The 27,577-nt window shown below is 36.1% G+C and overlaps 1 protein-coding gene across 1 annotated transcript; it reads left to right on the forward strand.

Annotated features, from left to right (window-relative positions):
* The first annotated feature begins 164 nt into the window (after positions 1-164).
* Positions 165-27,412, forward strand: LOC145783528 (villin-1-like). Its single transcript, XM_082595420.1, has 19 exons — positions 165-324; positions 1,777-1,851; positions 2,946-3,021; positions 3,637-3,757; positions 4,425-4,644; positions 5,489-5,593; positions 6,401-6,501; positions 12,833-12,911; positions 13,496-13,594; positions 14,077-14,230; positions 17,803-17,903; positions 18,037-18,174; positions 18,981-19,139; positions 20,120-20,229; positions 20,595-20,726; positions 21,783-22,014; positions 24,920-25,111; positions 25,477-25,689; positions 26,075-27,412. The coding sequence occupies exons 1-19, from the start codon at positions 250-252 to the stop codon at positions 26,186-26,188; spliced, it is 2,496 nt and encodes an 831-aa protein (XP_082451546.1). The 5' UTR covers positions 165-249; the 3' UTR covers positions 26,189-27,412.
* Positions 27,413-27,577: the final 165 nt, after the last annotated feature.

The following is a 27,577-nucleotide window of genomic DNA, read 5'->3' on the forward strand; positions in this document are numbered from 1 at the left end:
CTTTGCTTCAAAATACGGTATCTTACTTTCTGCATGTTAGGTGAAGAAAGCACAATTTTGATCAAAATTGCGATATTTCTTCGACACGATGGAATACGCTTAAAGTCTACTAACTGTTTACTTAACTGTTTATGCGAGAGTTATTTTACTGCTTTCAGGCGAAGGGGTTGTACTTCCTGCGTGATTGTTATAAAATTAATTTTCTTAATCTAGCTTGGTAGCCTACAAGTTGAGACCACCACTATTACAATGTCTACAGGTGTTTACCACGAACAGTTTGACAAAGCCGGGAAAAAGGAAGGGTTGCAAATATGGAGAATAGAGGTAAGTTAATCAAAAAATAGAGACAAAAATTTAGATACCAAACTCATGTTTAGTAAACGTTTCAAAAACTATACTGTCTGCATTTTCAGTGTTATAAATTAATTTAAATTAGATTAACCTGCAGTTCTGACCATTTTGCTCATTTTTAATGGCGAAAACTTTTCTTCTATGTTTTCTTTACATTATAGAAAAAATCAACCAAAGAATTTTGATAGTTTTTTTCAATAGGGTCGGGCATCATTGTTCATTGGTTCACGTTTACCATTCTCTCGTTTTAATGATTAATCTGCTATGTGCGGCCTGTCTTGATTGTGCAAACACACAAGAAAAAAGAATCCAACACCTCGACTATATAATGCTTTGTCACTAATTTAGTTCACGACTAATACATTCAACTCATTGTGTATTTAACGTCCATCATGTCTGGAGCTTTAAGTGCAACTTAAGCAGGCGGCTCTTAATAAAATGTAGCCTATACTTCGACCAGTGCAATTATCTTCGGGTACGATGTCTATTCCATATGTAGGCCTACGCATTTATTGTTTCAAAAAATCTGCACAAGAAACACTCTCAACACGTTACTAACACAACTAGCCTAGATAAAGCCATAATAATAGGATAGCAGAACAAGTACGTAGACTAATGAAAATCAACCAGGTTGGGAAACTTATATAATTTATTGATGGGGCTTTTGCCACCGTAAAGGCGACTACTTCAGTATCTTGAAAAACACAAGCAAATGAAAATAAAAAAATTAATTAATCAGTGAAATTTACTGTAAAAACCATTTAAAACAACAACTTCCTAACAGTTGTAAGCTGCATAAGATCCATTTCGCAACATCAACAAGAATAGAAGCCTCGCTAAATGCTGTGAAACCAATACACAAAATAATAAAATATACTAAGGATACACAAGTAGCAGTCGATATAAAGTACATTGCTTTGTTAGATGTTATGAAAACCCTATGATCATTAGACCAAACACTCAAACAGCCTTCAGATAAATTCTCACTAACATCAGACATCAACGATTTCCACTTCATTGGGCAAAGTGAAGGAAATTATCATTTGACATTTTCGCTTCAGTTGTCTGTGTTTTAGAAATGTAGTTTAGTTTCCTATGTTACTAATATACTTGTCATTGCATTGCGTGGCCATTTTTCTTTTCGATACTATAGCTCTAACGTATCCAAGGTTTTTACTTTTGTTTACCCTTGCCAATGATTCAAAGATAAATTTTGCTCCATCAGCTACTTTTGCATCAGAATTTAGATATTTGTCATCCAGTTAAATGTCCTGTTTTAGTGAATTTACTTTCTTGTTAAATTACATTCATTCCCAGTCGTGAAGTCTTGATATGGCTGATACAGTGTTTTCTATTTCGTCACAGGCATTCAACAACGAGATATAAAACTAAATGTCAATAGTGTTTAATTATGATTTTTTTTAGAATATGGAAGTTGTACCTATTCCACCAAAGACATATGGAAACTTTTTTACCGGTGATTCCTATATTATTCTGCAGGTAAAATCCGATGTTTAGTTTCAACAGAATCGGTAAAAAGATTCATAAGTAGACCAAGTTTTTATGTAACAAAACTGTTTATTGTATTCACAGAAGTTCGTTGCAATTTAACTTGTTCAACGCATTTGTTGGTCGTGCATACTTTTTGTGCTTGGTAACATTAATTCTATAGGTTTGTCCCTTTTAAAGTGTCATGCTAATCTACATATGGCCAGTATCTTTGTACACTAACTTGTTTGCGGCTTGTGTATTTATACCTTAATTTGTTGTGTATGTTTCGTTATACAAAGCACAGGGTATACTCGGCTAGCAAGTTACTAATTTACGTCTTACTGTACCACCGGTGCAATTGTCGTAATGTTTGCCAGCTGCTTGATATCCTTTCAATTACTTAGCAAAGATGACGGATGAAAAGATGATTATCATGACGTCACCCATCAATATTATACAAAACAATATAGGCTGTAGGTTAGGCCGTCTCGTAATATAAGATAGGGTAACATTACTGGTTCAACCACGTACAGTAAGCTACGTAGTTGCTTTTTTGCACTGGTTTCACCAATACGTAATTGGCCTGTTCTTTCATACTTTGCGAAGTCGCTCCTCTGTGTCATATACATTTTTGGTGAAGATGCTCAAATCGTTTATTGCAGTGTAATTACTCGAACACCATCTGAAACGCTATTTCAGCTGGACAACAAAAAAATTGAACCATGCCTTCAGCAAGCTTAACTAACAGTTATTTATTTGAGTAGTGCGCTGTTAGCACACAACTCGCTGTTAGCACTCAACTGTATGACATCACTAAACCTGGTTTCGACCCCTCCATCTGGTTAAAGCTTTTTTAGAAAATGATAACAATATTTGGTTGTTTCTTGAAAGGTTATTGTCTCGATTTTCACTGAGAGCAAACGTCTACGTTTCGACAAAACTCTACATACTGGAGCTTGGACACAAAGGTTTACGTCCTTAATTTGATGTCCACAGTTTGACACTGACAGCAGTCTGAAATTTAAGAGATACATACAAGTCCTAAAATCAGGGTGTGGTTTATTTTTTATTTTTTGGCACTGGTCTATGACGTTTCTTTGTAGACAAAGAGATTTGGAAGCGGACATTCTTGGAACCTCCATTTTTGGCTCGGAGAAGAGTCAAGCCAAGACGAAAGAGGCAAGGAACAAATTATGCCTTTGTGTATTTTGTTGCTCAATAACGTTGTTATGATGTTTTATAACCCAATCAAATCAACACATTCTTTCCAACAGAAGAAAACAATAAAACGTTATTCATGTTGCAATGATAAAACCTTTTTTTCTATATGACTGTAACGTCTGTAAGCACAACTATTTTAACCTAAATAGTTGCAAGAGATGGTGATTTTTTCGTCTCAAAACAACTTCAGTCTTCAACATCAAATTTAACGTTTAAGCGAATGAAATGAACACTTTTAAATAAAAGGAATCCACTCTGGTGGATCCCTTTGTAAAGCGTATCAGTTCATTCTTTTCTAAACTAAAATTATCTTGCTTATTGTATCAATGAATTGAATTATTTATAAGATACTTCATCAGTATACAACAACAGGAAGAAGACCAAGTAAAAACAAACTAAGGTGTGGATTATTAGCCTACCTTTGTTAAAATTATGGCTTCAATTCTAAACCGATCTACAGGATCTACATGTAAATTCGCTTCTTGTAACGCTTGATCAAGGCATACTTAAAATAAATGTAGGTTTTCTTGATCTTTCAATGAATTTAAAACCAATGATCAACTATCCGTACAGGAGCTGCTGCTATGCTTGCTGTGCAGTTGGACGACTATCTTGGTGGGGACCCTGTGCAATATCGTGAAGTCCAGGGAAACGAGTCGGAGATGTTCAAAGGCTATTTCAAAAATGGAGTTGTGTAGGTTGCTTTACCATTTTGTTGTGAAACTATATCAGAAATTTTCACAAACGCGATTTCCGTTGTTCCTGAATTTTTCTTTTCAACAGAATAAATTTAACAAAACAAAAAGTAGCCTACAACTTGTGTTAAATACATGCGTGCCCTACGCTTTGATTCCAACAAAGCAGATTTTACTAAGACTATTTCAATTTAAATTATATAGCATTATTTCATATTATTAAGACCATTTTCCTCAGTTTCGGAAAGCCGGTGAAGTGTAACTAGGATTAGCTTGCATAGGCTACATCATAGACTTCCTTCACTAAAGATTGATTCTTTTATAATTAAAAACAATGTTTTTCTAGTTTTCCAAAGAACTTATCACTTGTGTAACAACTTCGATTTTTCACAAAGTAAAATTATTTCAAACAGGCCTGTGTAAAATAAATGCTATTTTGAAAAATTGGTAAAGTGTTTCATTTATTTAAGCGTCATACGCTTCAATGAAGCATGCTCACAAGTCATTGATATTCATGCTCATTACTCACGAGGGTTAGTTGTAAAAGTAAGGCAAAGTCAATGAAAACCTAATCGGAGTTTAACATCTATTTCTTCATCATCTTCATCTAACATCTTTTTTTTTGGTGATATGTTTTTATAATGCTACTAAATAATCTTTCTTCAGCTACAAGAAAGGAGGCGTCGCTTCCGGTTTCTCTCACGTCGAGACCAACCAGTATGACGTCAGAAGACTCCTCCACGTCAAAGGGAAGAAGAGAGTGACTGCTACGGAAGTTGATCTAGCTTGGTCTTCTTTTAACGAAGGAGACGTTTTCCTCGTTGACCTTGGAAAGGTGATCTTGCAATGGAACGGGCCGGAAAGCAATAGGCTGGAACGATTAAAGGTATCTCTTATTTAATACCAGTAGTTTATATTTCTTTAATAAGCAGACAGACCAGAAGAACAGAACTCAGTGCTATGACACAAAACTGATATGAACATAATTCGAGAACAGAACTCCATACCAAGCAGAGAATATTTTTCCAAATAAAATCACAGTTGTATAAAACACACAAATGGCCTGCATCACTTTTGGTAAGATCATAGGAAGAATCTTGTGGAGAAGCCAAAAAAAAACGTACTAAGGGTTGGAAGTTTTGAAGGTGCCCACCGAGAGTAATTGCAATAGGCTGTTTTTTAACAATAGTGATTGTATTTGCTTAAGTTACGGTTTACATGTCACTGTCAGCATTGTCACACGGCAGCACAAAAGACAAGGTAAAAGAAACACATCCACGAATGACGCATCACCAATTCACCCATAATAGTACACTTTACTTGTAACCATTATGGGCACACCTGTTAGTCACACATTAAAATTCTTGGGCTCTAGAAAAAATTTATACGCTACACTGCAGAAATATCAATATACTGTAGCAAAAAGAGTTCCTACTGCAAAGCAGAGCTGTAACCTAAGTAAGCTATAGGCTACAATACATGTGTGTCTTAAGTAATTTAAATTATAATCGAACAGTGGGTTTCACAATAATGGGATCGGTGGGCGGCTTTTTAAAATACATGTTTGAAATGATTCGTTCTCAATTAAGTAGACTACAGTTTCAAATTAATTTTGGAATCTTTTACAAGAATCACTTGATGCTTTTGACTTTTATCAAATTGGACGAGTAGCTCCATTGATGGTTAAACATTGGTGATAAATTCATTGATCTTCGCTTTGGCATTTACAGGGAACCATGCTAGCAAAGGACATCCGGGATCGGGAGCGAGGAGGAAGAGCTCAAGTGCTCGTCGTTGATGGAGAAAATGAAAAGAGAGACGCTAAAGGATTTGCTGTGAGTTAAAAAAATGAACACATTCATCTTTCCAGATTAAATTTCTGTTTGCGTCATAATTAACCGCCATGATGGGTGTTCGGAGAAATCAAACTTTCTACACTATGATTGCACTTAAGACTTTTAAAGAAGACACACTCAATCAAACAGGGAAGTCTCCGACCTTTTACCGTTTGTTTATCTTTGACTAGCGTTACGAAGCAGGGTTGCCAGGTAATCCTGGAGGATCTTGGAGAGTATTAGTCTGAAATTCGGACATTTTATGACAAGTGATAAAAACTGTTTTATATCTAGTCCAGCACTTCACTGATTTTACAGGAAACTAAATATTGGCACAAATAAATGTCCAAATGATTTACTGGCTGTCGGACACAGCATATAAAATTAGGCCAATTTATTATTGTTTGTCCCAATTGTAGGCCACATGGCAACCCTGTTACGAGGGTATAAGTAACTACAGCAGCCATTTTTGAAGTTGAGTCTTTATCATCCTGTTTCTGTCTGGGTAAACTTTTTCTGTTGAAAGGTATGACTTACTCCCAAGAATTAAACTTTTTCTCGTTGCTCTAAATCTAAAAAAACGTGAAGGTTGGTCTGATTCATAGTTTTTTTGTACCGATTTTATTTAGAAATTTAGCAGTGAAGAAATATAAACCGGTATCTTCGCCTGCATTATCAAAAGTTCTTTAAATTTAATTTTGGTGAGAAAAAGCTTTCAAGTTTCATAAGGCTAGAAGTATTGATTAATACAACTGTATTTCGACATGTCATATTGCATCATATTTATGACATCATTTCATCTTTCAGGCTCTGGTTAAGTTACTAGGAAACAAACCAGCCAAGATAAACCCAGCGACTCCTGATGTTGGTTCCACGCGCGCAGCTCTCAGCCAACTCAAGTTATTCCAGTGAGTTTTTTTTACACTTTTATAACTATCTAGTGTAAATGCCACTATAAATCCTTTTCACTAAGGTCTTCCGAGTTTGAAATTATCTTTTTTACGATAGGCTAAGCATAAGCACACCCCAAGCACCAAAATACTTATTTGTTACGGACAAATAAAAGAAATAAATTTTAGCAGTAAAAGGATAACGTTAAATACACAAACTAGAAAACTAGTTTCACTCTGCAAGTTAAAATCAAATCAGGGTAGTTTATAAAAAGTACATTAGCACATTTATTCTATACAAGTGTGTATTATTAGAAGGTTGAATTTTCAATAGGTTTTGTTCGAAGCTAGCACTCATTGTGAAGGAATAGGTATCGTCTTATCACTTATTAACAGCAAGGTGTTTTTTACCTGTGGAATGTGAAACGCTTTCTTTGCCTCGATAAAACGTTTTCGTGTATAGAAACAATGCAATTGGCAAACGTGCACCTCCTTGACGCCTGTGAAATCCTTTTGCTAGTCAACAGTTCAAAGTTAATTATTAAATCATGCGCTAATAAATTATGTACCGGTAACCCTCGTAGGCTGCAAGCAGTTAAGATAACCGATGAGCTTTGTCATTGTCTTGACATTAATCAACGTTGATATGTTGAAAATGTAATGATTGTGAATTGTTGCTAAACGAGCCGTCGATTTTTAATTGAGAAGGTTGTTTTTGCTGAGGTGGTGTATTTTCTATTTATCTTTTGCTTACTCAAGACGCAATAAAAAACACACGCGAAGATTTGCCAATTCTTTTTCGTCGTGGGTCACACTCACACCGCCGTAGCCCAGAGCATCACGCAAGGTCTTGCTCTGTCGTTGAAGTCGGCTAAATCATGTGCAGAGCATCTTACTTTTCGGACAGAGCATTCGAGGAGATGTTGCATCGTTTGATCCTGTCCACATTTACAACTTGTGCTTTCCAAGGAATACTCCCAGTGTTGCATCAACGTCTTACTTACAGCATCTTCCAATTATTCAGAAAAACAAACAAGGAAAAAATGCGCAAAATTTTCAAAATTCTTTTTTTTAAAACTTGTTGTTTTAGCCTTATGTGTATTTCTCTTCCTTGGTATCATTATTCATTTTGTATCTTAGCGTCGTTTATAAATTCAATTAGTGGCATCTATGGAACCAATTAGTGATCATTAAAATGCCACGATTTGTGTAAACAATAATTAACATTTCTGTTTGGTCGTAGTATTAGTGCAGATGCATAATCCCAGCAGGTGGGGCTTGTTGTAAGTTGTGTTGTTCTTGGCCGTTTGTGTCATTTGATAAATCTAATGCGTAACCACAAGGCAATCGCATTGTGTTGCTTCTACATAAAAATATGCATTTCAAACCTTACACTTCTGCAAACAACTCACTTGTCGAAACTCGGAAGGTTATTGAGATATGACTGCACCGCTTCGTTGGTTGGTTTTCATATTGTACATTAATTCAACATAACATGACATTAAGTTGATAGTGGATATAATTGAAGCTCAATGTTTGGTTATTGTTTGAATAATTTGCGACTGTTTGTTCAGTGAATGGCAGAACAGCTCACAGCCAGACAGTAAATCAACCGTTTTTTACATTGAATCAACGTCTGCAGACGTTAATCAAATGTAAAAAATGGTTGATTTGATGTTTAGAGGATGCAGGGTGAATAGGTAATTTGTTGTAAACCACATGGTTAGCACAATTAATCTTTAGTCATCAATTCAACGTTAATCAACGTTTAAAACGATGTACCGGTGCTTTAGGGTTTAAAACGATGTACCGGTTCGCCAAAAGAGGAACATTTCAAATCTTATGCAATTTTCCAATTTAAAACATACAACAACAATGAAGTGCTACAAGCGCATTGAATTATTTGAAACACGAGAATTTTTATGAGCTTAAGACGAAAAAAAAAACACGAATGAAGCTTAAAGGCGACTGAAATGCATTTGCAATGATTTGTCTGTTATTTGAGCAGGTGACTTGTGACATAGTTATCAGGGTGAAGACATCATTCTCATCTTGACAATTGTTAGGGTGACTAGGGTCTACTCTCACTGATGTTAGGAGATACCAGGAAAAAAAGCGATCTTTCAGGTCCTGCACCCGATCTATACTCTTAACACCTTTGATGTAAAAAATGTCTGAAGTTCACTGCTTTACTTAGCCATGCTAAGTTAAAAAATTAGGAAATTTTCAAAATTGTTTTATAGATTTTTAAATAGACATTTAATAGAGAGTTTACTTGTTGTACCACAAGCGTGCAAAGCCAAGTAACACTGTCAGATCCAGTATGTTTATTTTGAACATACAAAAACTAGGTGAAACAAACGAACGATTTTGCCACATAATTTTTCCCTCGCCAAGAATAACAGTAACAAATTTTGGACATTTATCACAAAGCTTTTGAAATTTTAGTTTTTAAACAACACATTACGCAGTTATTCAACTGGTTTATATTATTTTAAGCAAGAAACCTTTAAAATAGACAACAGTTTATCAGGAACACTTTGTAACTATAGCTACGGTTACCAGTCGAGCAGCTTTTTACCCAAGTCGATAACCTTTTGGCGACATTTGGCCGCCATTCACAATAATTTCACATGAGAATTGTTATCGTCAAACTGGCCAAGCTTTTCTTGTAATCCGCAGCTAACGAGTCTCAGAACTAGTTTGACCTTTAAAGCTTTTTCTTCAACTAAAAAATAGAACAAATTGTAATCTCTGGTAACATCATGAATAAATCACACCTCACTCAAATACATCATCTTGATGTTGCTGTGATGCAATATTACATCCAAAAATTAATCCAAATGCTCATGTTACTTTAAAAACAAAACAAACAGATGCAGTAAGATTTATTGTTTCGTGTAATTTTCTTTTGCTTTTAAATTGATTTAGCGTGATTTTGATGCCTAAAGTTTGATATCTCATTGCAAAACTGTCATAACGCTTTCTTCTTATCTTTGCATTTAATCTTGGATTCGTATTCTTTAAAACACTTTTTACAAAAGTTTTGATAATGCAGAGGAACGTCATGAATTTCAGGCTTAAGCAAACCAGAAAAAAATAACGTCTGTAAATGTTGAATCAATGTAGAAATGACCAGTTTTTCGAGCTCGATATTGTTCGCACAGTAAAGATATTTCTCAACCCTCTCAACAGCAACTCTTCATTCATCTCTGGAGTAGCTTTCAAGTGTTTACTTATCCGTTTTCTTACTTTTAAATATGAGGTTTTTCCATAACAAAAATTCAACACTTCATTACGTTTTTGTGACATTCGACTGCATTATTCTCACACCACTTCAAACGTTTTTTAGACAGTACTGCAGATAAATTTTTATGAATTGATAACGACAACTGCTGTTCAACTTCTTGCAATTAGACGGCATTGGGTCTACCAGTAAACTTGGTCGACAGTAAAACGAATACTCTAAGACAGGGGTCACCAAACTTTTTTCTCTGAGAGCCGGATTGCTGGTAGATTAACAGCTGCGGCCGGATGCAAATTGCGAAACGATATACAACTATTTAGAATCTCCATCGACTTGAATTGAGCACAATAAATAACAAAGTCAGGGGTGGAATAGCAAAGTTGTGATGAAAATCGAAATGTTGCTGGAAAAGTTATCCCCTGCTGTGATACACTACAGGGCCTCGTGCTCTTGAAAAAAACATTACATATTTCCAAGTTTGGCCTAAGCTGTCCCCATTTGTGGTGGCCTAATGATAAAAACAGAACACCAACATGTAGGCTGCCTGGTGGAAAAATATACAAATTATTTCCGCAGGACGTGGCGGGCCGTTTTCGGCCCGCGGGCCGTAGTTTAGTGACCCCTGCTCTAAGAAATGTTGAGTTGTTCACTTTCTGAGTAGATTTTTTATTTTGAGGGCTAGTGCTGTAATAAGATATTTTATTACAGCAGAGCCACGAGTCATGCACAAGTGGATTAGAAAAATATGTAGGTCGACTGTTAGGAAATGTCACTCAACTTGACTCGGTGTTCATGTTGCGGCAAAGATAGATTTCTCCATCTGCCTCCACGGAATCTTTCGTTTTTGATAATTTGAATTGACCAACGAACGTTACATGTCAACAAACTTGAACTACTGAGATAATAGACAATCTGTTTTGACCTGACTGATTCAGATAAACGTGATGCGTTCAGGTAGAAAAATCAGCATTTTAACATGGATTTAACGTTTGTATGAGTTGAATCAATGCAAAAAATGATGGCCTTTGTGAAATGGGCGGTTTGTTCGGGTATAGACAAACAAAGCGTTAGCACATGCGAGTAAAACATAGTGGTCTATTCAAAACACAATGGTTATAACAATGTTTGCTTTAGTTGAAGGTACTTGGTATAAGCTTAGGCTCTAATTCAACCATAAACCTGTTTCAATCTACGTCTATTCAACATCACTTTAGATCAAAATTGCAACTTCAGTGTTTGGTTTTGAATCGCACATTAGCTGGTTGAATTGTTCACCGGCTCTTGGTAGGTCGGTTGCTTTTCTTCTTCCACGTTACAACAAAACAGATGTATTAGTGCTTACATATGAGCGACTGTTCTCCAAATCTTACTTACATTACTGATAACAACGTAAACTGAACATTGTCTTGTTATACCATGTCCCACCACAGCATTTCATATAGCAAGGAATGGATCCAGTCGGCTAATAATGTGGTGGTATCATAAATGTGATGCAAATGAATTAAACCTTTTTGCTTTAACAAAAAAGAGATCTGAAATTCTGTTTAGTTTGAGCAAGCCAACTTATCGTAGTTTAAAGATACCTAAGATCTTATCTCAGTGACAAATTCAAAAGTAAAAATTATTACTACAAGAATTATGACTGACAAATACTCCAGCAAAGTGCTTGAAATGCCCTTCAGCTTCTTCTAACATAGTTAAGTGCTGCTATTCGCTATCTCAGGCCATAACACTGTGGCAAGCTCTTTTTAAAACATCTTCCTGCTGGCTGTAACCCAGTAAATGTAAATGAAGTCTCCTGAAGGGAGAATTGAGAAAGCCAAGATGGGAATTTAAAAATTTGATCTACTATTTTAACTATCCCTGATTTCAACGTGTAAGCATTTTCTTTTTTTGCATTGTGTTTGGCCTTTAAAGCATGGTAAGGTAAGTTTTGGTATTGCATGCTATTAGTAAAAGAGATGTACACGTTTTGTCGTCAAAATACATCTTTGCATTGTTTCATTTCGTCTCAGAGATAAAAGATGGCTCGCATTCACCTTGTTATACGTGATTGAACAAAGAAAGTAATATGCAACATCTTTGGTTCAAAACATCTTGTTCTGTGTTCGCGCATGCATTTGCACAAAACGAACGTGAAATTACGTTTTCCCATTGTGCAAAAGTGATAGGTATCAAAATTTTGTTGTTGGTGGCAAATATATGACATTTGCACATTAGTTGATCTTCTGCAGATGTCACAAATCCATTGTTGCTATGTAGTGCGTCTACGTGGGTTATGTCTTCGTGTTTGTGATAAACATAATTGAAGCGGTTGCACCCTTTCAAGCAGTAGTTGCTTGCCCAGATTGACAAAAACGTTGTGAGTCAGAAAGACGAGGAATCTATGTGAAAGGACGTAAACTTTGTACATGCGGTGTATAAATCCTGTAAAAAGCAGTATAAATAATTAACCTGTCTTTGAGAACGGCACTGACTATTTTATGCCTCTTTTAACTTCCATTGAAAACCGGCCTTAGTTTACACAATAATTCTCTGAAGCCCCAGCGGCCTTCGCTTGTCTTGGAAGGATAGGCCCATCAACTGTCTCTCATCATTGCCCGGGCATATATTTACACAATTTTTAACCCACACAGCAAATCAATCATTTTTACATTGATTCAACGTCTGAAGACGCTGAATCAATGTAAAAACGATTGATTTGTTGTCTGGAAAATGGTCTTTACTCACCGTTGGTCTTGAAACACCGAACAATGGAATAAAGTAAATTTGAATTGGAACTGCTGACAATCAGAAAAGTCCATCACAATGTTGTTGGTGGTAGTTTCAACCCTGTTCGCAATAGACGTTGAAAGAGTGTGAAGAGTTAGCTCTTTTTAGATGTGAAGTAGCCTATACATCCCGGTTCGGTTATAGGAATCATTTTGTTTACCTCGTGTTTCTTAGTGGAAAAAACATCCAAAAAATTTAAAGAGTTTTACCTTAAATCTCATTTGAAGCAAAATTGGTTGAGGCTTTACGTTTTGACTTTGATCAATCCACTGTGAAATGATGAGGTTTTTAGTTAAAAAAATATTCAAAAAACATCATTAACTTTTTCAGCGTTTCTGATGTTTCCGGTCAACTTACAGTTCAAGAAATTGCAACAAAACCGCTTACTCAAGACCTACTCAACCATGACGTGAGTTAATGACGTCACGTTTTGTTATCCGTTTGATCTATTGAAAAATTTGACTTCTGAATTAAAATCAAAATTTTATAATTTTGAGTAAGCTAAAATTGTGTCGTTTAATGGTGTAAGCATCTTTCCATATGTGTAGTTCTGTTCACAACCTAGTTGATTTGCTTGTAGTAGTCCGTACTTAATTGCTTCATGCGTGATTGGTCAAAGCGTTGCAAATATTTAACCACTATTTTCTAAAAAGCTCTTTTGTAACTTCAACATTACCACAACGATCAATCGTTTATTGTTTTCACTAAATTTACAAAGTTCTTATTAGTCCTGTTTTTGTTTGTTACTGAAGTAGTTCTTGAACTGAAATCGCCAATTTACGAAAAATAAGAATAAAATCCTCATCAAGAGATATTGAGATGATCTTTCCTTATAGTTTCTTTCAAGCAATTTAAATTAATATTTTTCCGATTTTATTTGTACATAAACTTGTACAGTTTCAATCACTTTATAAAAAAAGTGAACAGTAAACATTCTGGATATCCAGATTATTGAGAAAAATCATTTATTTTCTAACTTTACTTTGCTTGTAGGATTGCTACATCTTGGATCAAGGAGGCAGCAAGATCTTTGTCTGGAAAGGAAAGAAGGCAAGCAAGGAAGAAAGGTCTGGAGCCATGAACCGTGCAGAGGTGAATATGCTGCTATAGATCACCGAGGATGTTGAAAACATAAGTTGGGAACTTTAACTTTAGACCAACCCAAAGCAAAAATGCACATTCAAAACGAAAAAAACGAAAAGAAAGTTTGCCTATGCCTGTGCAGACCAAATATGCACACAAACACTATAAGTATACATTAACTAACATACAGTATACTTGTGAAAATCCACGTACAAAAACTTTAACAACAACTCCTTTAAAATATCTGTGCACCAATAAAGGTACCAGAAACTGTTACCAAAAGTATCTCCGAGGCCCCGTATCAATGCTACTGTATTTAAATATACAGTCCCCTGGGTTAGTTTTGATATCTTATAAATTTCTTTAAAATGCTGATCAAGTTTAATAACAATAGTAATCAGAATAATTGCTGTTTTAAATAATAATGAATGAAGTAGAAATCGATGACTAGAAGCTAAAAAACAATCAATTTCAATTCGACTTGTTTCTAGGGTTATATACAAGCGAAAGGGTACCCCTCGAACACCCAAGTCGAGACCGTACCGGATGGGGGAGAGTCAGCCATGTTCAAACAGCTTTTTAAGGGCTGGAAATCAAAAGGAGAGGTTGTGGGCCGAGGATCAACATACACAAGAGGGCGCATTGGTGAGAATTTTTTATTTAATTTGTTTATTTATTTTAGTTAAATATTTTACACATTTATCACCTTGTAGGCTACTAGTCTTAGGTTTATTGCTCATTAGTTTGTTTATTCATATTGCAATTTATCATTGTTGATATTATCTGTGTTGATAATGTCCAGAATGATAAATTATAGTATGTTGTATCATTGTTGATTATTATCATTGTTTATCATTGTATCATTTTTTCAATTTATATTGTTGACCGATCACACCATTACCGGAAAATGCCTTGACTTTGTTCATTATTTTGGGATTTGAAGACTAACCACGTTGGTTCAGTGTTGGTTTGTGAGTACCTGCAACTTGATTAAGTAGCAGGACCATAAGGCAGATGGTCAGGGTCACAACTTACGTGCAGCAGATCTAATGAGATGATCTTTTTTATTTCTTTTATTTCTACGCTTTTGATTTTTTTTTACTTTGTTTACTTGCCCAAAATAAAAAGACCCTATTGCTTTTATTACCACGTTTGACATTCGTGTAAGTGATTTGAAGCAAAAAATATATCAATAAGTACCTGCACTACTATTATTATCATTCCTCGGTTTCCTATCACTTGTTTCCCCACCTTGTAAGGGTTGAATGTTAGACCTGCAGAAGATAGTATTTCTAGATATCTTGGACATAAATTCCCTAAAACAAACAGAGTGATTGAAACCAGGTTTTTTGGTATTGCATTAGATGACCTCCGCTGACTTGAAATACGCCTTACAACTTAGAACATAATTCTGCTTTTAATTACAACCTTTTCTTTTTGATTGTCACTGTAGTTTTTCTGTTAATTATTCAATCTCTCCAAAAAGGAACAATGTCTTACTTGCTAATCTGATCTATACAGTAAGAACAAGTATTATTTCTAAAGTATGTCTAGGATATTTTAACGTTGATCTGACACCTTGCAGTATGTTATTGATGTAAAAAGATAAACCTGTGAAAAAATTATACATGGCTTTGGCTGCTACTTCAAATTAGGAAGATTTTCTTTCCCGCCGGTTGTAGCCATGGCAACCACATAGTAGCCATAAATATTTTATTTAAACCGGATTTCGAGTCCAGATTTTCAAGGTCGACTTAATGAAAATGAACCGGTCAAACCGTTTTTCTTGTTGCATTGATTCAAAAGACAAATATCGAAGCAGCGAGAAGAAAAACAGATTTTTTATTTTCGATTGACGTCTGGTTTCGTGAATATTCGTACATGTTTGTGCAAGTCGCATTTTTAACGGTATCTCTCCTGTCATAATCGAGTTGCTTTGACGAAAAACTATTTCTTTAAACCAACATAAACAAGAAACTGTAGTAGATATTTTCCCCCATAGTGATATTTCAAATAAGCTATAACTAGTTTTACTTTTCTAGTTATAACTAGTATATAACTAGTTATAACTAGCTATAACTAGTTTTACTTTTCTAAACTTCTTTTTAATTTCTTTAAATAAACAACAAAAAGTTTTGTTTTGTTACTTTCTAGCACATTTCAGTTATGTGGCAACAACAAAATCTTTACTTATTGATACACGCTTTTATGCTTTATGATACATTGTATGCCATAAAACTGCCAATGTTAGTCAAACCAACATCACTTGTTCAGTCCAAGTCATAGAAAAGTCTAACTTTACCGCAAACGTGCTTTTTAGTCTGAATCAAACTGGACTAGCAATATTCTAATTAATACTGTTGATCAGTTGGTATTCAGTTAACGGTTAACTAATTTCTAACATTCAACTCTTGTTTATAGTAGGCTACAGTATTACTTACCACAATAAACAATACAAAATTGTAGACTATCTACTAATTTATGGTGTGCACATCAAATATTTAATCACTCATAAGTTTTTGTTACCAAAGAAAAAAGACTCTTGTGTATGGCCGAACACGTTTGTAGCTTATAGTTTATGTTCAATTTTAATCCATTATGTTAAATGCCGTGTGGTTGCTTGGTTGTATATGTCTGTGGCTGAAGAAAGTAACCTCTTTACCAAAATTGTAAAGAAAAAAGAAAAAAAAAAATACTATCAACTTTGCATTTGCAAAGGAGAGATTTGTATGATTTATAGATTGTTAGAAGTTGATTTGTTAAAATTCAATAACCCAACAACAATCGATTTAAACTTTGCTATTGTTTATCAAATATGGTATAACTTATGCGTAGTGTGGAGCAAGCTATTCACAAGAAAGAAAAACTAGTATTTTATCGATTATTAATTTCATGGAATTTTGACGCTTCTTTTGTGTGTTCGTGGCTACGCTTTGAACGGTTTCTTCTTGAAATTGTGACATCACAAAACAAACCTTGGGTGTGGTGACCGATTATGCCCAAATATGGTCATGTCAAGCGCCCTCAGTGGCTTTTCAAGAATTGCATCACTGCCTGTCCATAAGTACATCACCTGATATGCAAGGAGAAATTTTTTGAGGCATAGAAAAGTTTTAACAAATATTTAATTAACTATTTGAAAAGCTTGGCCTTTTGAACATTAGAATTATATTGTGTACAGGCCTAAACCGGAACAAAGTTACTTACATTCGAAAAGAAATCTGTCCCTTTCAACAGGAGAATATAGTTTGTAAAAAATCAAACTTTAAAGGGTTATAAGGTTACAGCTTGCATTGCATCGTTTGTATGTTAAATTTCTAGCTATCAAAATATGTTCTTTGTGCATCACTCATCAGTCCTTCTTCTCTTGACATTATGAAAAGAGTCGTTTTTGCTGAGAAGGGTTTGCCAACATGTTGAACATATCATTTCTATCTTAAAAAACATTAACTATTAGCACTTCTATTGAGAATTTAATGTTCCAGTCCCCTTTCTAGAACAATAAAAATTGAGGATTTTCAGGTCAGAACCATTAGGCCCATCGAACATCGCTGAGAATCTCAAACAAAAAGATTGTTCTCGGCATGTAGTTGATCCATTAGCTCGTTGTGCCCATGCTTTTTCATTGTTATTGCCTTGAAGCAATTAACAAGACAACGTGTTTTGCAATTAAGGCTGTTATCAATCTCAAACACAGGCTTCCTTAATGGTTTGCAAATGTGTCATCACATATGATTCAAAATCACTTTCTTGTATTGCGACACTCTGTTCCTTGTAATTGACATATCCGTGAATAAAGTGATCTCCAAATCAACAAAAGGTTTTCCTGAACACAAATAGAACAATTTCAGCTTGAGCATTGCTCAGCAACGTTTTTTGTTATGCAAAATCCGCCCTACACTAGCTATGATGCAATAAATAAAATTAAAATAACTCTTTTTAATGCTAAGACTATCTAGCCGACTTAGATATAATATTAATACCCAATACAGTATCTTATCTAAATTTCTTGTCCATTGCCCTCTGCAGCTGTGCCGTCCGGGTGGAAACTCTTAGTTGACAAGTTTCATTTGGCATCTGCGTGGGTGCAGATGTTACTCACAGGATGGGACACGGGAAGCCACTCGTCGTCCATCTAAATTTAACGTTTTAAAACGATAATTCAGTATATGACCACAGTCACAGATTCATTAATCCTGATACTCTTTGTTTTGCAGCCAGTGTCACCCACGTGAAGTTCGATGCTACCACTATGCATACGCAACCCAAGCTTGCTGCGCAGCACAGAATGGTGGATGATGGAACAGGAGAGGTTGAGGTAAGCCGGGGTTCGACTCTCACCATTGGCAGTAAAATATATTTTTTTAATTTTATACGTTTCTGATTTTTGTCGAATTTTATTAATTTAAAAAAACTATATTGAAGCTTGAAATGTTCGACTTTCGTTTTAGATCTGGCGGATCGAAAACAATGAATTAGTTGCAGTAGACAAGGACACTTACGGACAGTTCTATGGTGGCGATTGCTATATTATCCTTTACACTTACTTGTACAACAACAAAAAGGCATACATCATCTATTACTGGCAGGTAAGTAATGTGGTTGATGTTGGAACGGGAATGTACAGTAACTGCACATTGAACGACAAGTTTTTACAGGTCATTTTTTAATCGAAACTTAAATGCGGTTTTATTGGAAGCCTATTCTTAAAGCTGAATCGTTTTGTTGTTTGTCACAATAGTTTTTATGAGATCAAAATGTAGCTGCAGCTTGGAGACGGAAAGAATCAGTCTAAAGTGTACACTTGATCTTTTACGACATGCGGCCGAGCTGTGTTTCTGCAAACACATACAGTGTGTTAACCTTGATATTTTATGCACATAAAAGATATTTACTTGAGTTCGTGGGTGCCGGTATCTGTTTAAGTTGAGATAGTCAACTTAAGTACAGCGACCCCGCCTGACCAATATTGTTACACGTTTTCAGACACCCAATAAATTTACACGCTTACAAAACCGTTTCTGGTGCTTGGCAACTATTATTTCTCAAGCCAATCGGTTGAAGGTTGCGTTGCTGACGTAACTATAGTTGACTTGGCAGAATGATGCTTTCAGTAACCTACCATCCAGTACAAGCAGACCAAAATAGCTTTGACAGAAAATAGAAGCTGAATATATTGTATGCTTGTGATTTTTTTCGAGAACGTTTTTGTTTCAAATCAAGTGCATAAAAAAAATTATAGGGTAAGGTTTGCTTCACAGATCGTTCTATCAATATAGTGTAGGATTGAATGTGCAATTATTTCTTTTCAGAGAAAAGTGTAACTACAAAATACAAATCATGAGCTCCAAGTATGTTTAGTTATGATATAAATTTGACGTGTGTGAATTGTCAGGGACGACATGCCACTCAAGACGAAATTGCGGCGTCTGCTTTCCACGCTGTGGCATTAGACGACAAATACGATGGTGCCCCAGTGCAAGTGAGGGTTGTCATGGGCAAGGAACCCAAACACTTCATGGCTATCTTCAAAGGCAAGATGATCATTTACGAGGTCAGTAATCATCACCGAATTTCTAAGAGCTTTGCTGCTTAAGATAAATGTTCTTCTGTAAAGGGAACTGTACGTTTTTCCCTTCAGCCAGCTTAATTGTGTATATGTTGTAGTGTAGGTGAAAGAATTAAAATAATTTTCACTGAATAAAATAGATAAATGAATAAAAAATATCATTAACCTCTCAATTGCATGTAGCTCCTCCACACAAAGTGAATATTACATGACTTTTGACTCTTTTTTATATTTTTGAAAGATAATGTCCAAAAAGACATTTTTAACTGCAGACAGATGCCAATGTTTCGATCTTACGGATCTCTTCAGCACAATCTTCAGTGAGATGAAAGTAGATTGAAAAAATAAAAAAGAGTCAAAAGTCATGTAATTTTAACTTTGTGTGGAGCTACAATCATGTACCAAAGGGGTTACTGATACTTTTTATTCAATTGTTGATTTATGCATATCAGTTTGTATTCTTTGTAGATCTTTTTCTTGTGTTATAGGCAAATCCAATAGATGTTTGCCGGTACACCTCTCATTTTCTTTGAAAGATAAAATAAACTTTTCTTTCTTATTATTCCTGAACTGTCATTGTTAGTTTTAGACGCGTTTATGCTTTTATCTAAGTTGTCTTCAAATTAAATTAGACCAGTTTAAAAGTTTTCGATTGTAAATCGTAGATTGAATAAAAAAGTCTGTGATCTTTACAGTGAAACTGGTTTGTTAGTTTTGTGCATTTCATTTGCCGCTTTCTCTTCAACTCCATGGATCATGGATCATATGATCTCCATGGATCATACTTATGATCTTCAAATACTCCATGGATCATATTTATGATCTATGGATCATATTTACTCCATGGATCATGGATCATATTTACTTCATGGATCATATTATACTCCATGGATCATATTTATGATCTTCAAAGTTACAATAACAACTCCAATGATAATTGTTTAAGAATCATTTGTTTATTTCAGGGTGGTACATCTCGAGCCAACCCGGAACCAGTGGAGGAACCCTTGATCAGACTCTTCCAAGTCCGAGGAACTAATGAGTTCAACACAAAAGCTGTGGAAGTGAAAGCTACGTAAGTATACAAACAAACAAACATTTCATACACTCTTGTCCATACCCATCATCACCATCAACAATTGGTCCTATACACGCTGTACCGGTTGTTCATGATCGTGGTGATCATAGATACCATCTAATAATAAGTTGTGTTAGTTAGGAAGCTTTAAAGATACTGCAGATAGTTGAACACCTTTAAAATACATTACAAACGCTTCATGCATTGAAACTTATTTTCAACTAAATTTTTTCTTGTTGGTTAATCCTCCATATCAATTAATATACAATGTAAATATCTATGTTAGTGAAAATCCTACATATCATATTTAATTTAATGTATTATATCTTTATCAGTTTAATATATTTCATTAAATTTTGTAGAGGAGCATCTCTCAACTCCAATGACGTCTTTCTCTTCAAGACACCAAGGGAGTTGTACATGTGGTGCGGCAAAGGATGCAGTGGAGATGAAAGAGAAATGGCCAAAGATGTTGCTAAAGTCATCTCAAACAGGCAAGTGATGGAAAAAAAAACATTTTTTTATTTTTTTAAGTTCTTGTATTACATGCAAATCACGGCGGGTTGCTAAAATGTCGTTGAAATGTGATATTAACATTATGCAAAAATCACACTTACTCAAATCGATAAGCTTGCTTAACAGATAAAGATGCGATGCATATTTATTTTGTGCAATTTCTGTTACACGGGAAATAAATATTTCTAGCTAACACTGGTGTGCTAAATCTGCAGAGTCAAGACCTCAAATGTACATTTCCACAGTGATGTACGCGCATACAAAAAATATTGACGCCGTCAGCGTAAACGTTCGAAAAATCATACGCCGTTTGCGTCAACGTAACTTGTAAAAAAAGTTGGTGGCGTCAGCGTCAGCGCATACACCAGCGTAAGCTCATTTTGTTTGCTTGGTGCCAAACATTCACACGGTGTAAACTACTCGAAACAAACAAGTTTTATTTTGAATTTCCACAAAGAAACACAAGCATCTGAAAGTGTTCATCTGACATTTTGCTGTGTTTTGGTTTCAATATGTCTTTGCCCATTGAAAACATTCTTTCAACTGCAGGCCTGCAGCGCTGGAAGGTATTGGCGTGTTGTGGCGACAAAAAGACATTAAAAAGTAGCCTATACGTTGACGCTATGCGCTAATAAACCGCAAAAACTTTACGACATAGCCTCAAGCGACAACTATTCAAAAAATGTGGCCGTAAGCGTTAACGTAAACAAAAAGTCTACGCCGCAAGTCTACGGCGTATACGTACATCTCTGCATTTCGAATAGGTTTGTGAATTACCTGCATTGAAATGAAGACGTTGACAAAATTGACAAGGCATTGCGTTATTTTGCACTAAGGGTTTTCTTGAGAAATCTTCGGCTTGGTAGTTTCATGGTTTGATATTGAGGTACAACTAACAAACAAAAGAAACAAGCGGTCTTTTTTGATAAGAAATCAGTTTTATAATTTCAAACAAATAAGATAGTTTTTTCAATCTTTTCCTTTATTTTTCTAACAAGTTGATGATATTTATTTTTGTTTGTTTTTATTTTTAGAGATCTGGATACTGTGTCTGAAGGAAGTGAGCCCCAATTGTTTTGGGTCGCACTAGGAGGTAAAGTCCCATATGCTGATTCAGTGACACTACAAGAAGACGATAGCGATTTTGATGGACGCCTCTTCGAGTGTAGCAACGCGAGTGGTAACTTCAAGTGTGAACAAATTGAAGACTTTACTCAAGACGATTTGGATGAAGATGATGTCATGCTTCTGGATGCGTCATCGGAGGTACAGTGAAGGAAGATAGTTTTTGATTCCTACCAACTTAAAGCTTTGCCTTCTTTCACTCCCGTTGTGAAACATATTGCGACTTACATCCTATACAACAAATAACAGGAAGCAATGAAAGGGCATGTAGTTTTCGAGTTAGCTTCTCCCAACTATTTGGCATCTCCTTGTGTGTTTTGTCAAAGCACAGCCGCGTGCTCTTGAGTGGTATCGAACCGACGTCCTTTCGATCGTCGCCCAGACGCTTTCACCGCTCTCACGCAGCCCATCATGAAATCATGTAAAGCTCGTGTCAAACCGTTGCTACCACAGCAAACACGCCGGATCAGGCACTGGTCGTTTGTATCTCCATATTTTGTAAATATATTATTTTGTTGAACTTACATTTATTTTCGGTTCCTGGTGGATTGTTGGTCAACCCTCACGTCGTGTGTGAATGATTTTTTTTGTTGGTTGTTGAATTTTTGCTATTTAGTTTTTTATTATTCCTCCCTTATATGTTTCTATATACTCTATGATCTTCAATCTTGGAAGAGATATTCTTCTTCGTCATATGAGCTGTTCTTCTGGACTATATGTTTGGGCATGATGTCATCAGCCACTCGACAGTCTCGTCATCCGGGGCTTTCAGTCCAAGCACTCCATGTGGTGGTTGATGGATTGGGCAGTCATGGACGACATGATCTACTGTCTGGTCTGTGGCGCCACACTCGCATCCCGGTGAGGGAGCCAGGCCCCATTTGCACATGTCTGAACGAAAGCGACCGACGCCGGTTCGTAGGCGGTTAAGCCGGACCCACGCAAGTCTTGCGAGGGACATTCCCGGAGGGTGGGGATCGACGTCGGGTAGGAAATCACGGAGTCGGGAGGTGTTGTTTTGCCACTCCATGTTCCATGTGTAGTTCGTCCAGTGTGCCGCACTTATTCCAAGATCTTCAACGTTGTTCAGAAGCTGTCGTGCGGCGGGCACAAATGGGCGCCTTGATTTCAGTCGCTGCTGTCCTCCAGGTAGGCGCTGGAATGTACTGTGGAGGAGGTGGTCGGGGTCCAGTGCGCGACGAGCAAGGGAAATCATGGCTCCTTTACGGCGAAGCTCAGCAGGTTGGATGCTTGCAAGGATGGGAAGGCAGTCCGTTGGAGTGGGACGCAGGCATCCAGTCACAGTGCGTAGTGCGTCATTGATGGCGGTGTCAATGTGGCGGGTGTGAGAGCTGTGACACCACACTGGTGCGCAGTACTCAGCGGTAGAATGGACGAGGGCCAAGGTAGCTGTGCGAAGGGTTTTCGCATCAGCTCCCCAGCCGGAACCCGCCAGCCGCCTAAGCAAGCCCGCCCGGAAGAGATATATAGAAGATATACAGATCAAATTGCAATCTGATCTTAATCTTGAAGATAACTTTTATTTTGGTGATCCTGATCTAAGATTATTTTATTTTTGTGTGATCTTGATCTTGAAAATCATTAAGATCAAGATCACTTTAGAATTTAAGTTTACCTACTACTGTAGATAGAGGCATTTTTTAGAACTCGTTTTATGCAAAGTAACTGTCAAAGCAAAGACCAGTTTTAAATGTTTCAAAAGTTGAGAGTGGCGATTCATTATCATCATCATAATCCATCGTCGGTTTGTCCCCCACTAGTAGGGGTGGCCGGTTGTTTCCGCGCAGCAATTGTTTTAATCCCTTTTCTCCATTTCACCCTGTTCCTTGCATCTTCCTCCGTCAGTCCGACTTTTTTAAATTCATCCTTCACTTGTTGTTTCCACATTCTTCTTGGACGACCGGGTTTCCTCTTCCCATCCACCTTTAGATTTAGTGCCTTTCTAAGAAAATTTCCTTCCTCCCTCCTTATCACATGTCCATACCATCTTACTCCATTTGCCCTTGCCAGTTGGTCTATGGTCTCTCATCATCTCTCGATTCTGAAAAAAATTGGACTGCAGTCGACTTTAGTCATGTTAAGTGTTTTTTTTTTGCAGGAAATGAGCCAGACCCAGAATTGTTTTGAGCAAATACATAAAATGTGAAAACAAAGGCCGCTTCTTTTATCTATAGTTTTTGTTTTTCATTTTGTTTGGAGCGCTTTGTCTGACCTCAAACCTCTGAACTGTTTTACTAGCAGACAACAGTACCAAGGTTGCCAGATGGGCAAATGGTGCAATAAATACTAATGCAATTGATTGATTGAGGGAATTCGTATCCTCTGTTCGGTGAACGTCGAAACTAATTGGTAACACGAATAAAAGCTTCCTTTACAAACTAGAGAAAATTTTTGTGAAAAATGGTGTAGTTTGTAGTTTAAAGACTTCGTTTAAAAAATAAAGTAAAAGCAAAAAATTGATTAAGATATTTTGTGACTCTTTCAATATTTTAATAACCCTCGGCCTTTGGCGTGACGTTGCAATCTTGCTTAAACTACGACAACGATTGATAATAGCAATGTTTACTGACTTGAAACAATTCTTAGGCCAGCGCTTGATTGATTGAAAGCAAAGTGCAATACCAACTGCCTTTAACGAGGTTGCTTACGAGGAAAATTTTATTTTTTGCAACCTCATATCAACGACTGCATTTTTTCAAGTACAAAAAAGAAATGATCTTGATCTTCATTATCACGTATTCTTAGTGATGTTGATTTTCAAGATCACCAAAACATGATCTTTCCCATCTCTGGCATAGTATTAAGTTGAACCTAATATCAAAACATTTTTGACTGAATAAGTAGCCTATTGTAGGCCACTGATAAACAGAACTGTAAATTTTTTCCATTTATATGATTAAATTAGCACCGTGAAGATGTGTTTCAATTGTTTGGCCATCGCAGTAAAATCATAAATTACACGGATAATATTTTTAAACGTAACTAACCTTTGATTCCTTTTTTATCATTTGATTATTTTTTCCAGATCTACTTATGGATAGGAAAAGGAGCAAACAAGCAAGAGAAAGATGAAGCAAAAGTGACAGCTATCAACTATTTGAGGACGGATCCCACTGGATCAAGAGACCCCCACACATCCCTAATCACAGTGAAGCAAGGGTTCGAACCCCCAACCTTCACAGGATGGTTTGGAGCTTGGGACCCTGCCAAGTGGAGTGTAAGTTATTAAGTTGATTCTTCAAAATTAAAAAAAAAGTCAGCGAAATGGCCCTAACATTTGACTTCATTAGGCCTACTAGATCAATAATTGTTTTGTTTTTTTAAGTCTTTAGATATTTTTTAATGTTCAAAACTTGTAATCTTGGGCTTTTCCGATTTGTTTGACAACAACTAAAATTTAAAAAAAAAGCATTATGTTGCCTAAAAGAATTTGCCTACTTTTTTGAAACGTCATTTTTTTCCTTTTCTTCCCATTTTTTTCAAACTTCGTAAGCATAGTACTGATGACAGCGCTGACGAGAAGACTACCTTAACACGACAATTATAACTTCAGCTTTCAATTAGAAATCTTTTTTGCTCTAGGACAATAAATCTTATGAAGACTTGAAGAAAGAGCTGGGAGGTGACGAGGATCTTTTTGAGTCTGTTCTCGCTTCTGCGGTCCCAGCTCGCTCTCTTCCCACTGCTAAAACGAATTCAGTAAACGGACCTAGAACAGGAACGAGCTACACTCTGGAGCAACTAAAGGTTGAAAGTGAGGACCTTCCTCCAGATGTGGATCCATCTTGCAGAGAAGTAAGTTTTCTTAAGAGTGTGTAGGCCTGTTATGTTTTTATCTGTGTTGAGTCAACCCGAGATAAATTTTAGGTTGTAATTTGCAGTCTACTTAAGAGTCCCCTACAAGTCCGCAGTTGTGAACTGAGCATATGGCAGTTGAGCAAGTGACAACTGATCTAGCAACATTTCAGCAAGTGGCTGGAAGTCGGAAAATAATGAAACTGAACAAGCCGAAACTTGGCATGTCAGCAAATTCAGTTCAGCAAGCGATGCTAGGTGGAAATCTCATTTGCTGACTTAGACAGCAGCTGAAATGTACTTGCTGAGTTGTCGCATGCCGAGTGGTCCGACGACCCTTTTATAAGCTCAGTTGTTCCAGTTTAACAACAGCGTTTATTTTCAGGAGCATCTTAGTGACGCCGATTTCCAAGTCACTTTTGGCATGAGTCGTCTTGATTTTCATTCCAAGCCAGCGTGGAAAAAGTCCTCACTCAAAAAGCAGTTCGGGCTTTTCTAAAGAAAGATGGTTGATCACGTGATAGGAGGTTGTTCGATAGTTCTCACGCTCGTAAATGACACCTCGTGTCATGATAGCATTCATAGAAATTATTCTGTCCACGACAAAACAAAATTCCCAACACTTGTAATCTGTTGCAAACTGTGTAAATATCAGCTACAAAATCTTCGTGCGTTAATACTGTTTGTGTTTATATGTTTGGCCTTTTATGTTGTTTCCATTCCCAGGGTCTACAAACAACTTTAGGCCTATCACAATGGTTGGTAGCCTATGCAGGCCTATGCGAGCTCACCTCATGAAAACAACAAATTCTGATTCGTTGTATTTTGCTGTTTTACCCAAAGTTATTTATAAAAAAATGCCAATTGCATAAGCAACTTCCACCATAATAATGACTGTGAACTTAATAACTTTATGTGAAATCATCAACTGTGAAAAAGCATCTCTTTGAGACCTTCATGAAGGCTCGCAAATTGTAAAATAGAATGTTTTTGTGTATTTTGTTCTGGAGCAAAAGTACTTAGCGAGAATTCACGCAGTCGTTGCGTTTTGTTAAAATTTACTAATTTTTTTGTGCTGGTTTAAAAACAATTGACGCATTAGAAAATTCCTCTTTTATGATTGCGTTCAAAAGTATAATTTATTTTAAATGGTGTATTTTTGTAATTTTACCCAACGTATCTGTATTGGATGTCACTTGTATGCAAATTACTGTAGATTGTTTTCCTTTTATTTTAAAAATAGGAAAGTATGTCGTAAAAGATTGTGTATATATCAAAATTAAGTTAATTTTGGGGGATTTTTCCACAGCTAATAATCATTGCAATATTTTCTTTTTTATTCCATAAAAATTTTTCCAAATTGTACGCTATGAAGTTTGTCATACTATGAAAAATAGCATCAAACCTACTGTATGTATACTAAGACAAATTCAAAGATCATTCAACAAAGACTAAAGAAAGTGTATTTCAATCGAAATCTCCAATTTTATATCGAACTCATCATAAATTGAAGTTTATGAGCAAATCAAATTTTTCACAACTTTGTGAAAACTCACCTTCAAGTAATAGATTGTTGATTAATTATGACGTACAGGTTACTATTTGTCTATTGTGTCGTTATAATTACTTCACGTCATCAATTGTCACGTGATGCAGACTGATGATAGGCTACGATTGGTTGAGAATGTTTGCGATACCGCGATCAATAATAATGCATATCTTATCTAGCGTCATAACTTTTGGGTATTTGACCTTAGTCAATAAGATAGCTTTGAGGTTAGACCAAAGGCTCCAAAGCTTTTTGACAGTTAGAGAGCTTGCGAATCTGCGGCATTTCAATTTGAAACAATTACAACAATAGGTTTGATTCACAAATATCAAGCTGGAT

This window comes from Aplidium turbinatum, chromosome 1 (genome assembly GCF_918807975.1).
Source record: "Aplidium turbinatum chromosome 1, kaAplTurb1.1, whole genome shotgun sequence".
In the NCBI taxonomy this organism is placed as follows: Eukaryota; Metazoa; Chordata; class Ascidiacea; order Aplousobranchia; family Polyclinidae; genus Aplidium; species Aplidium turbinatum.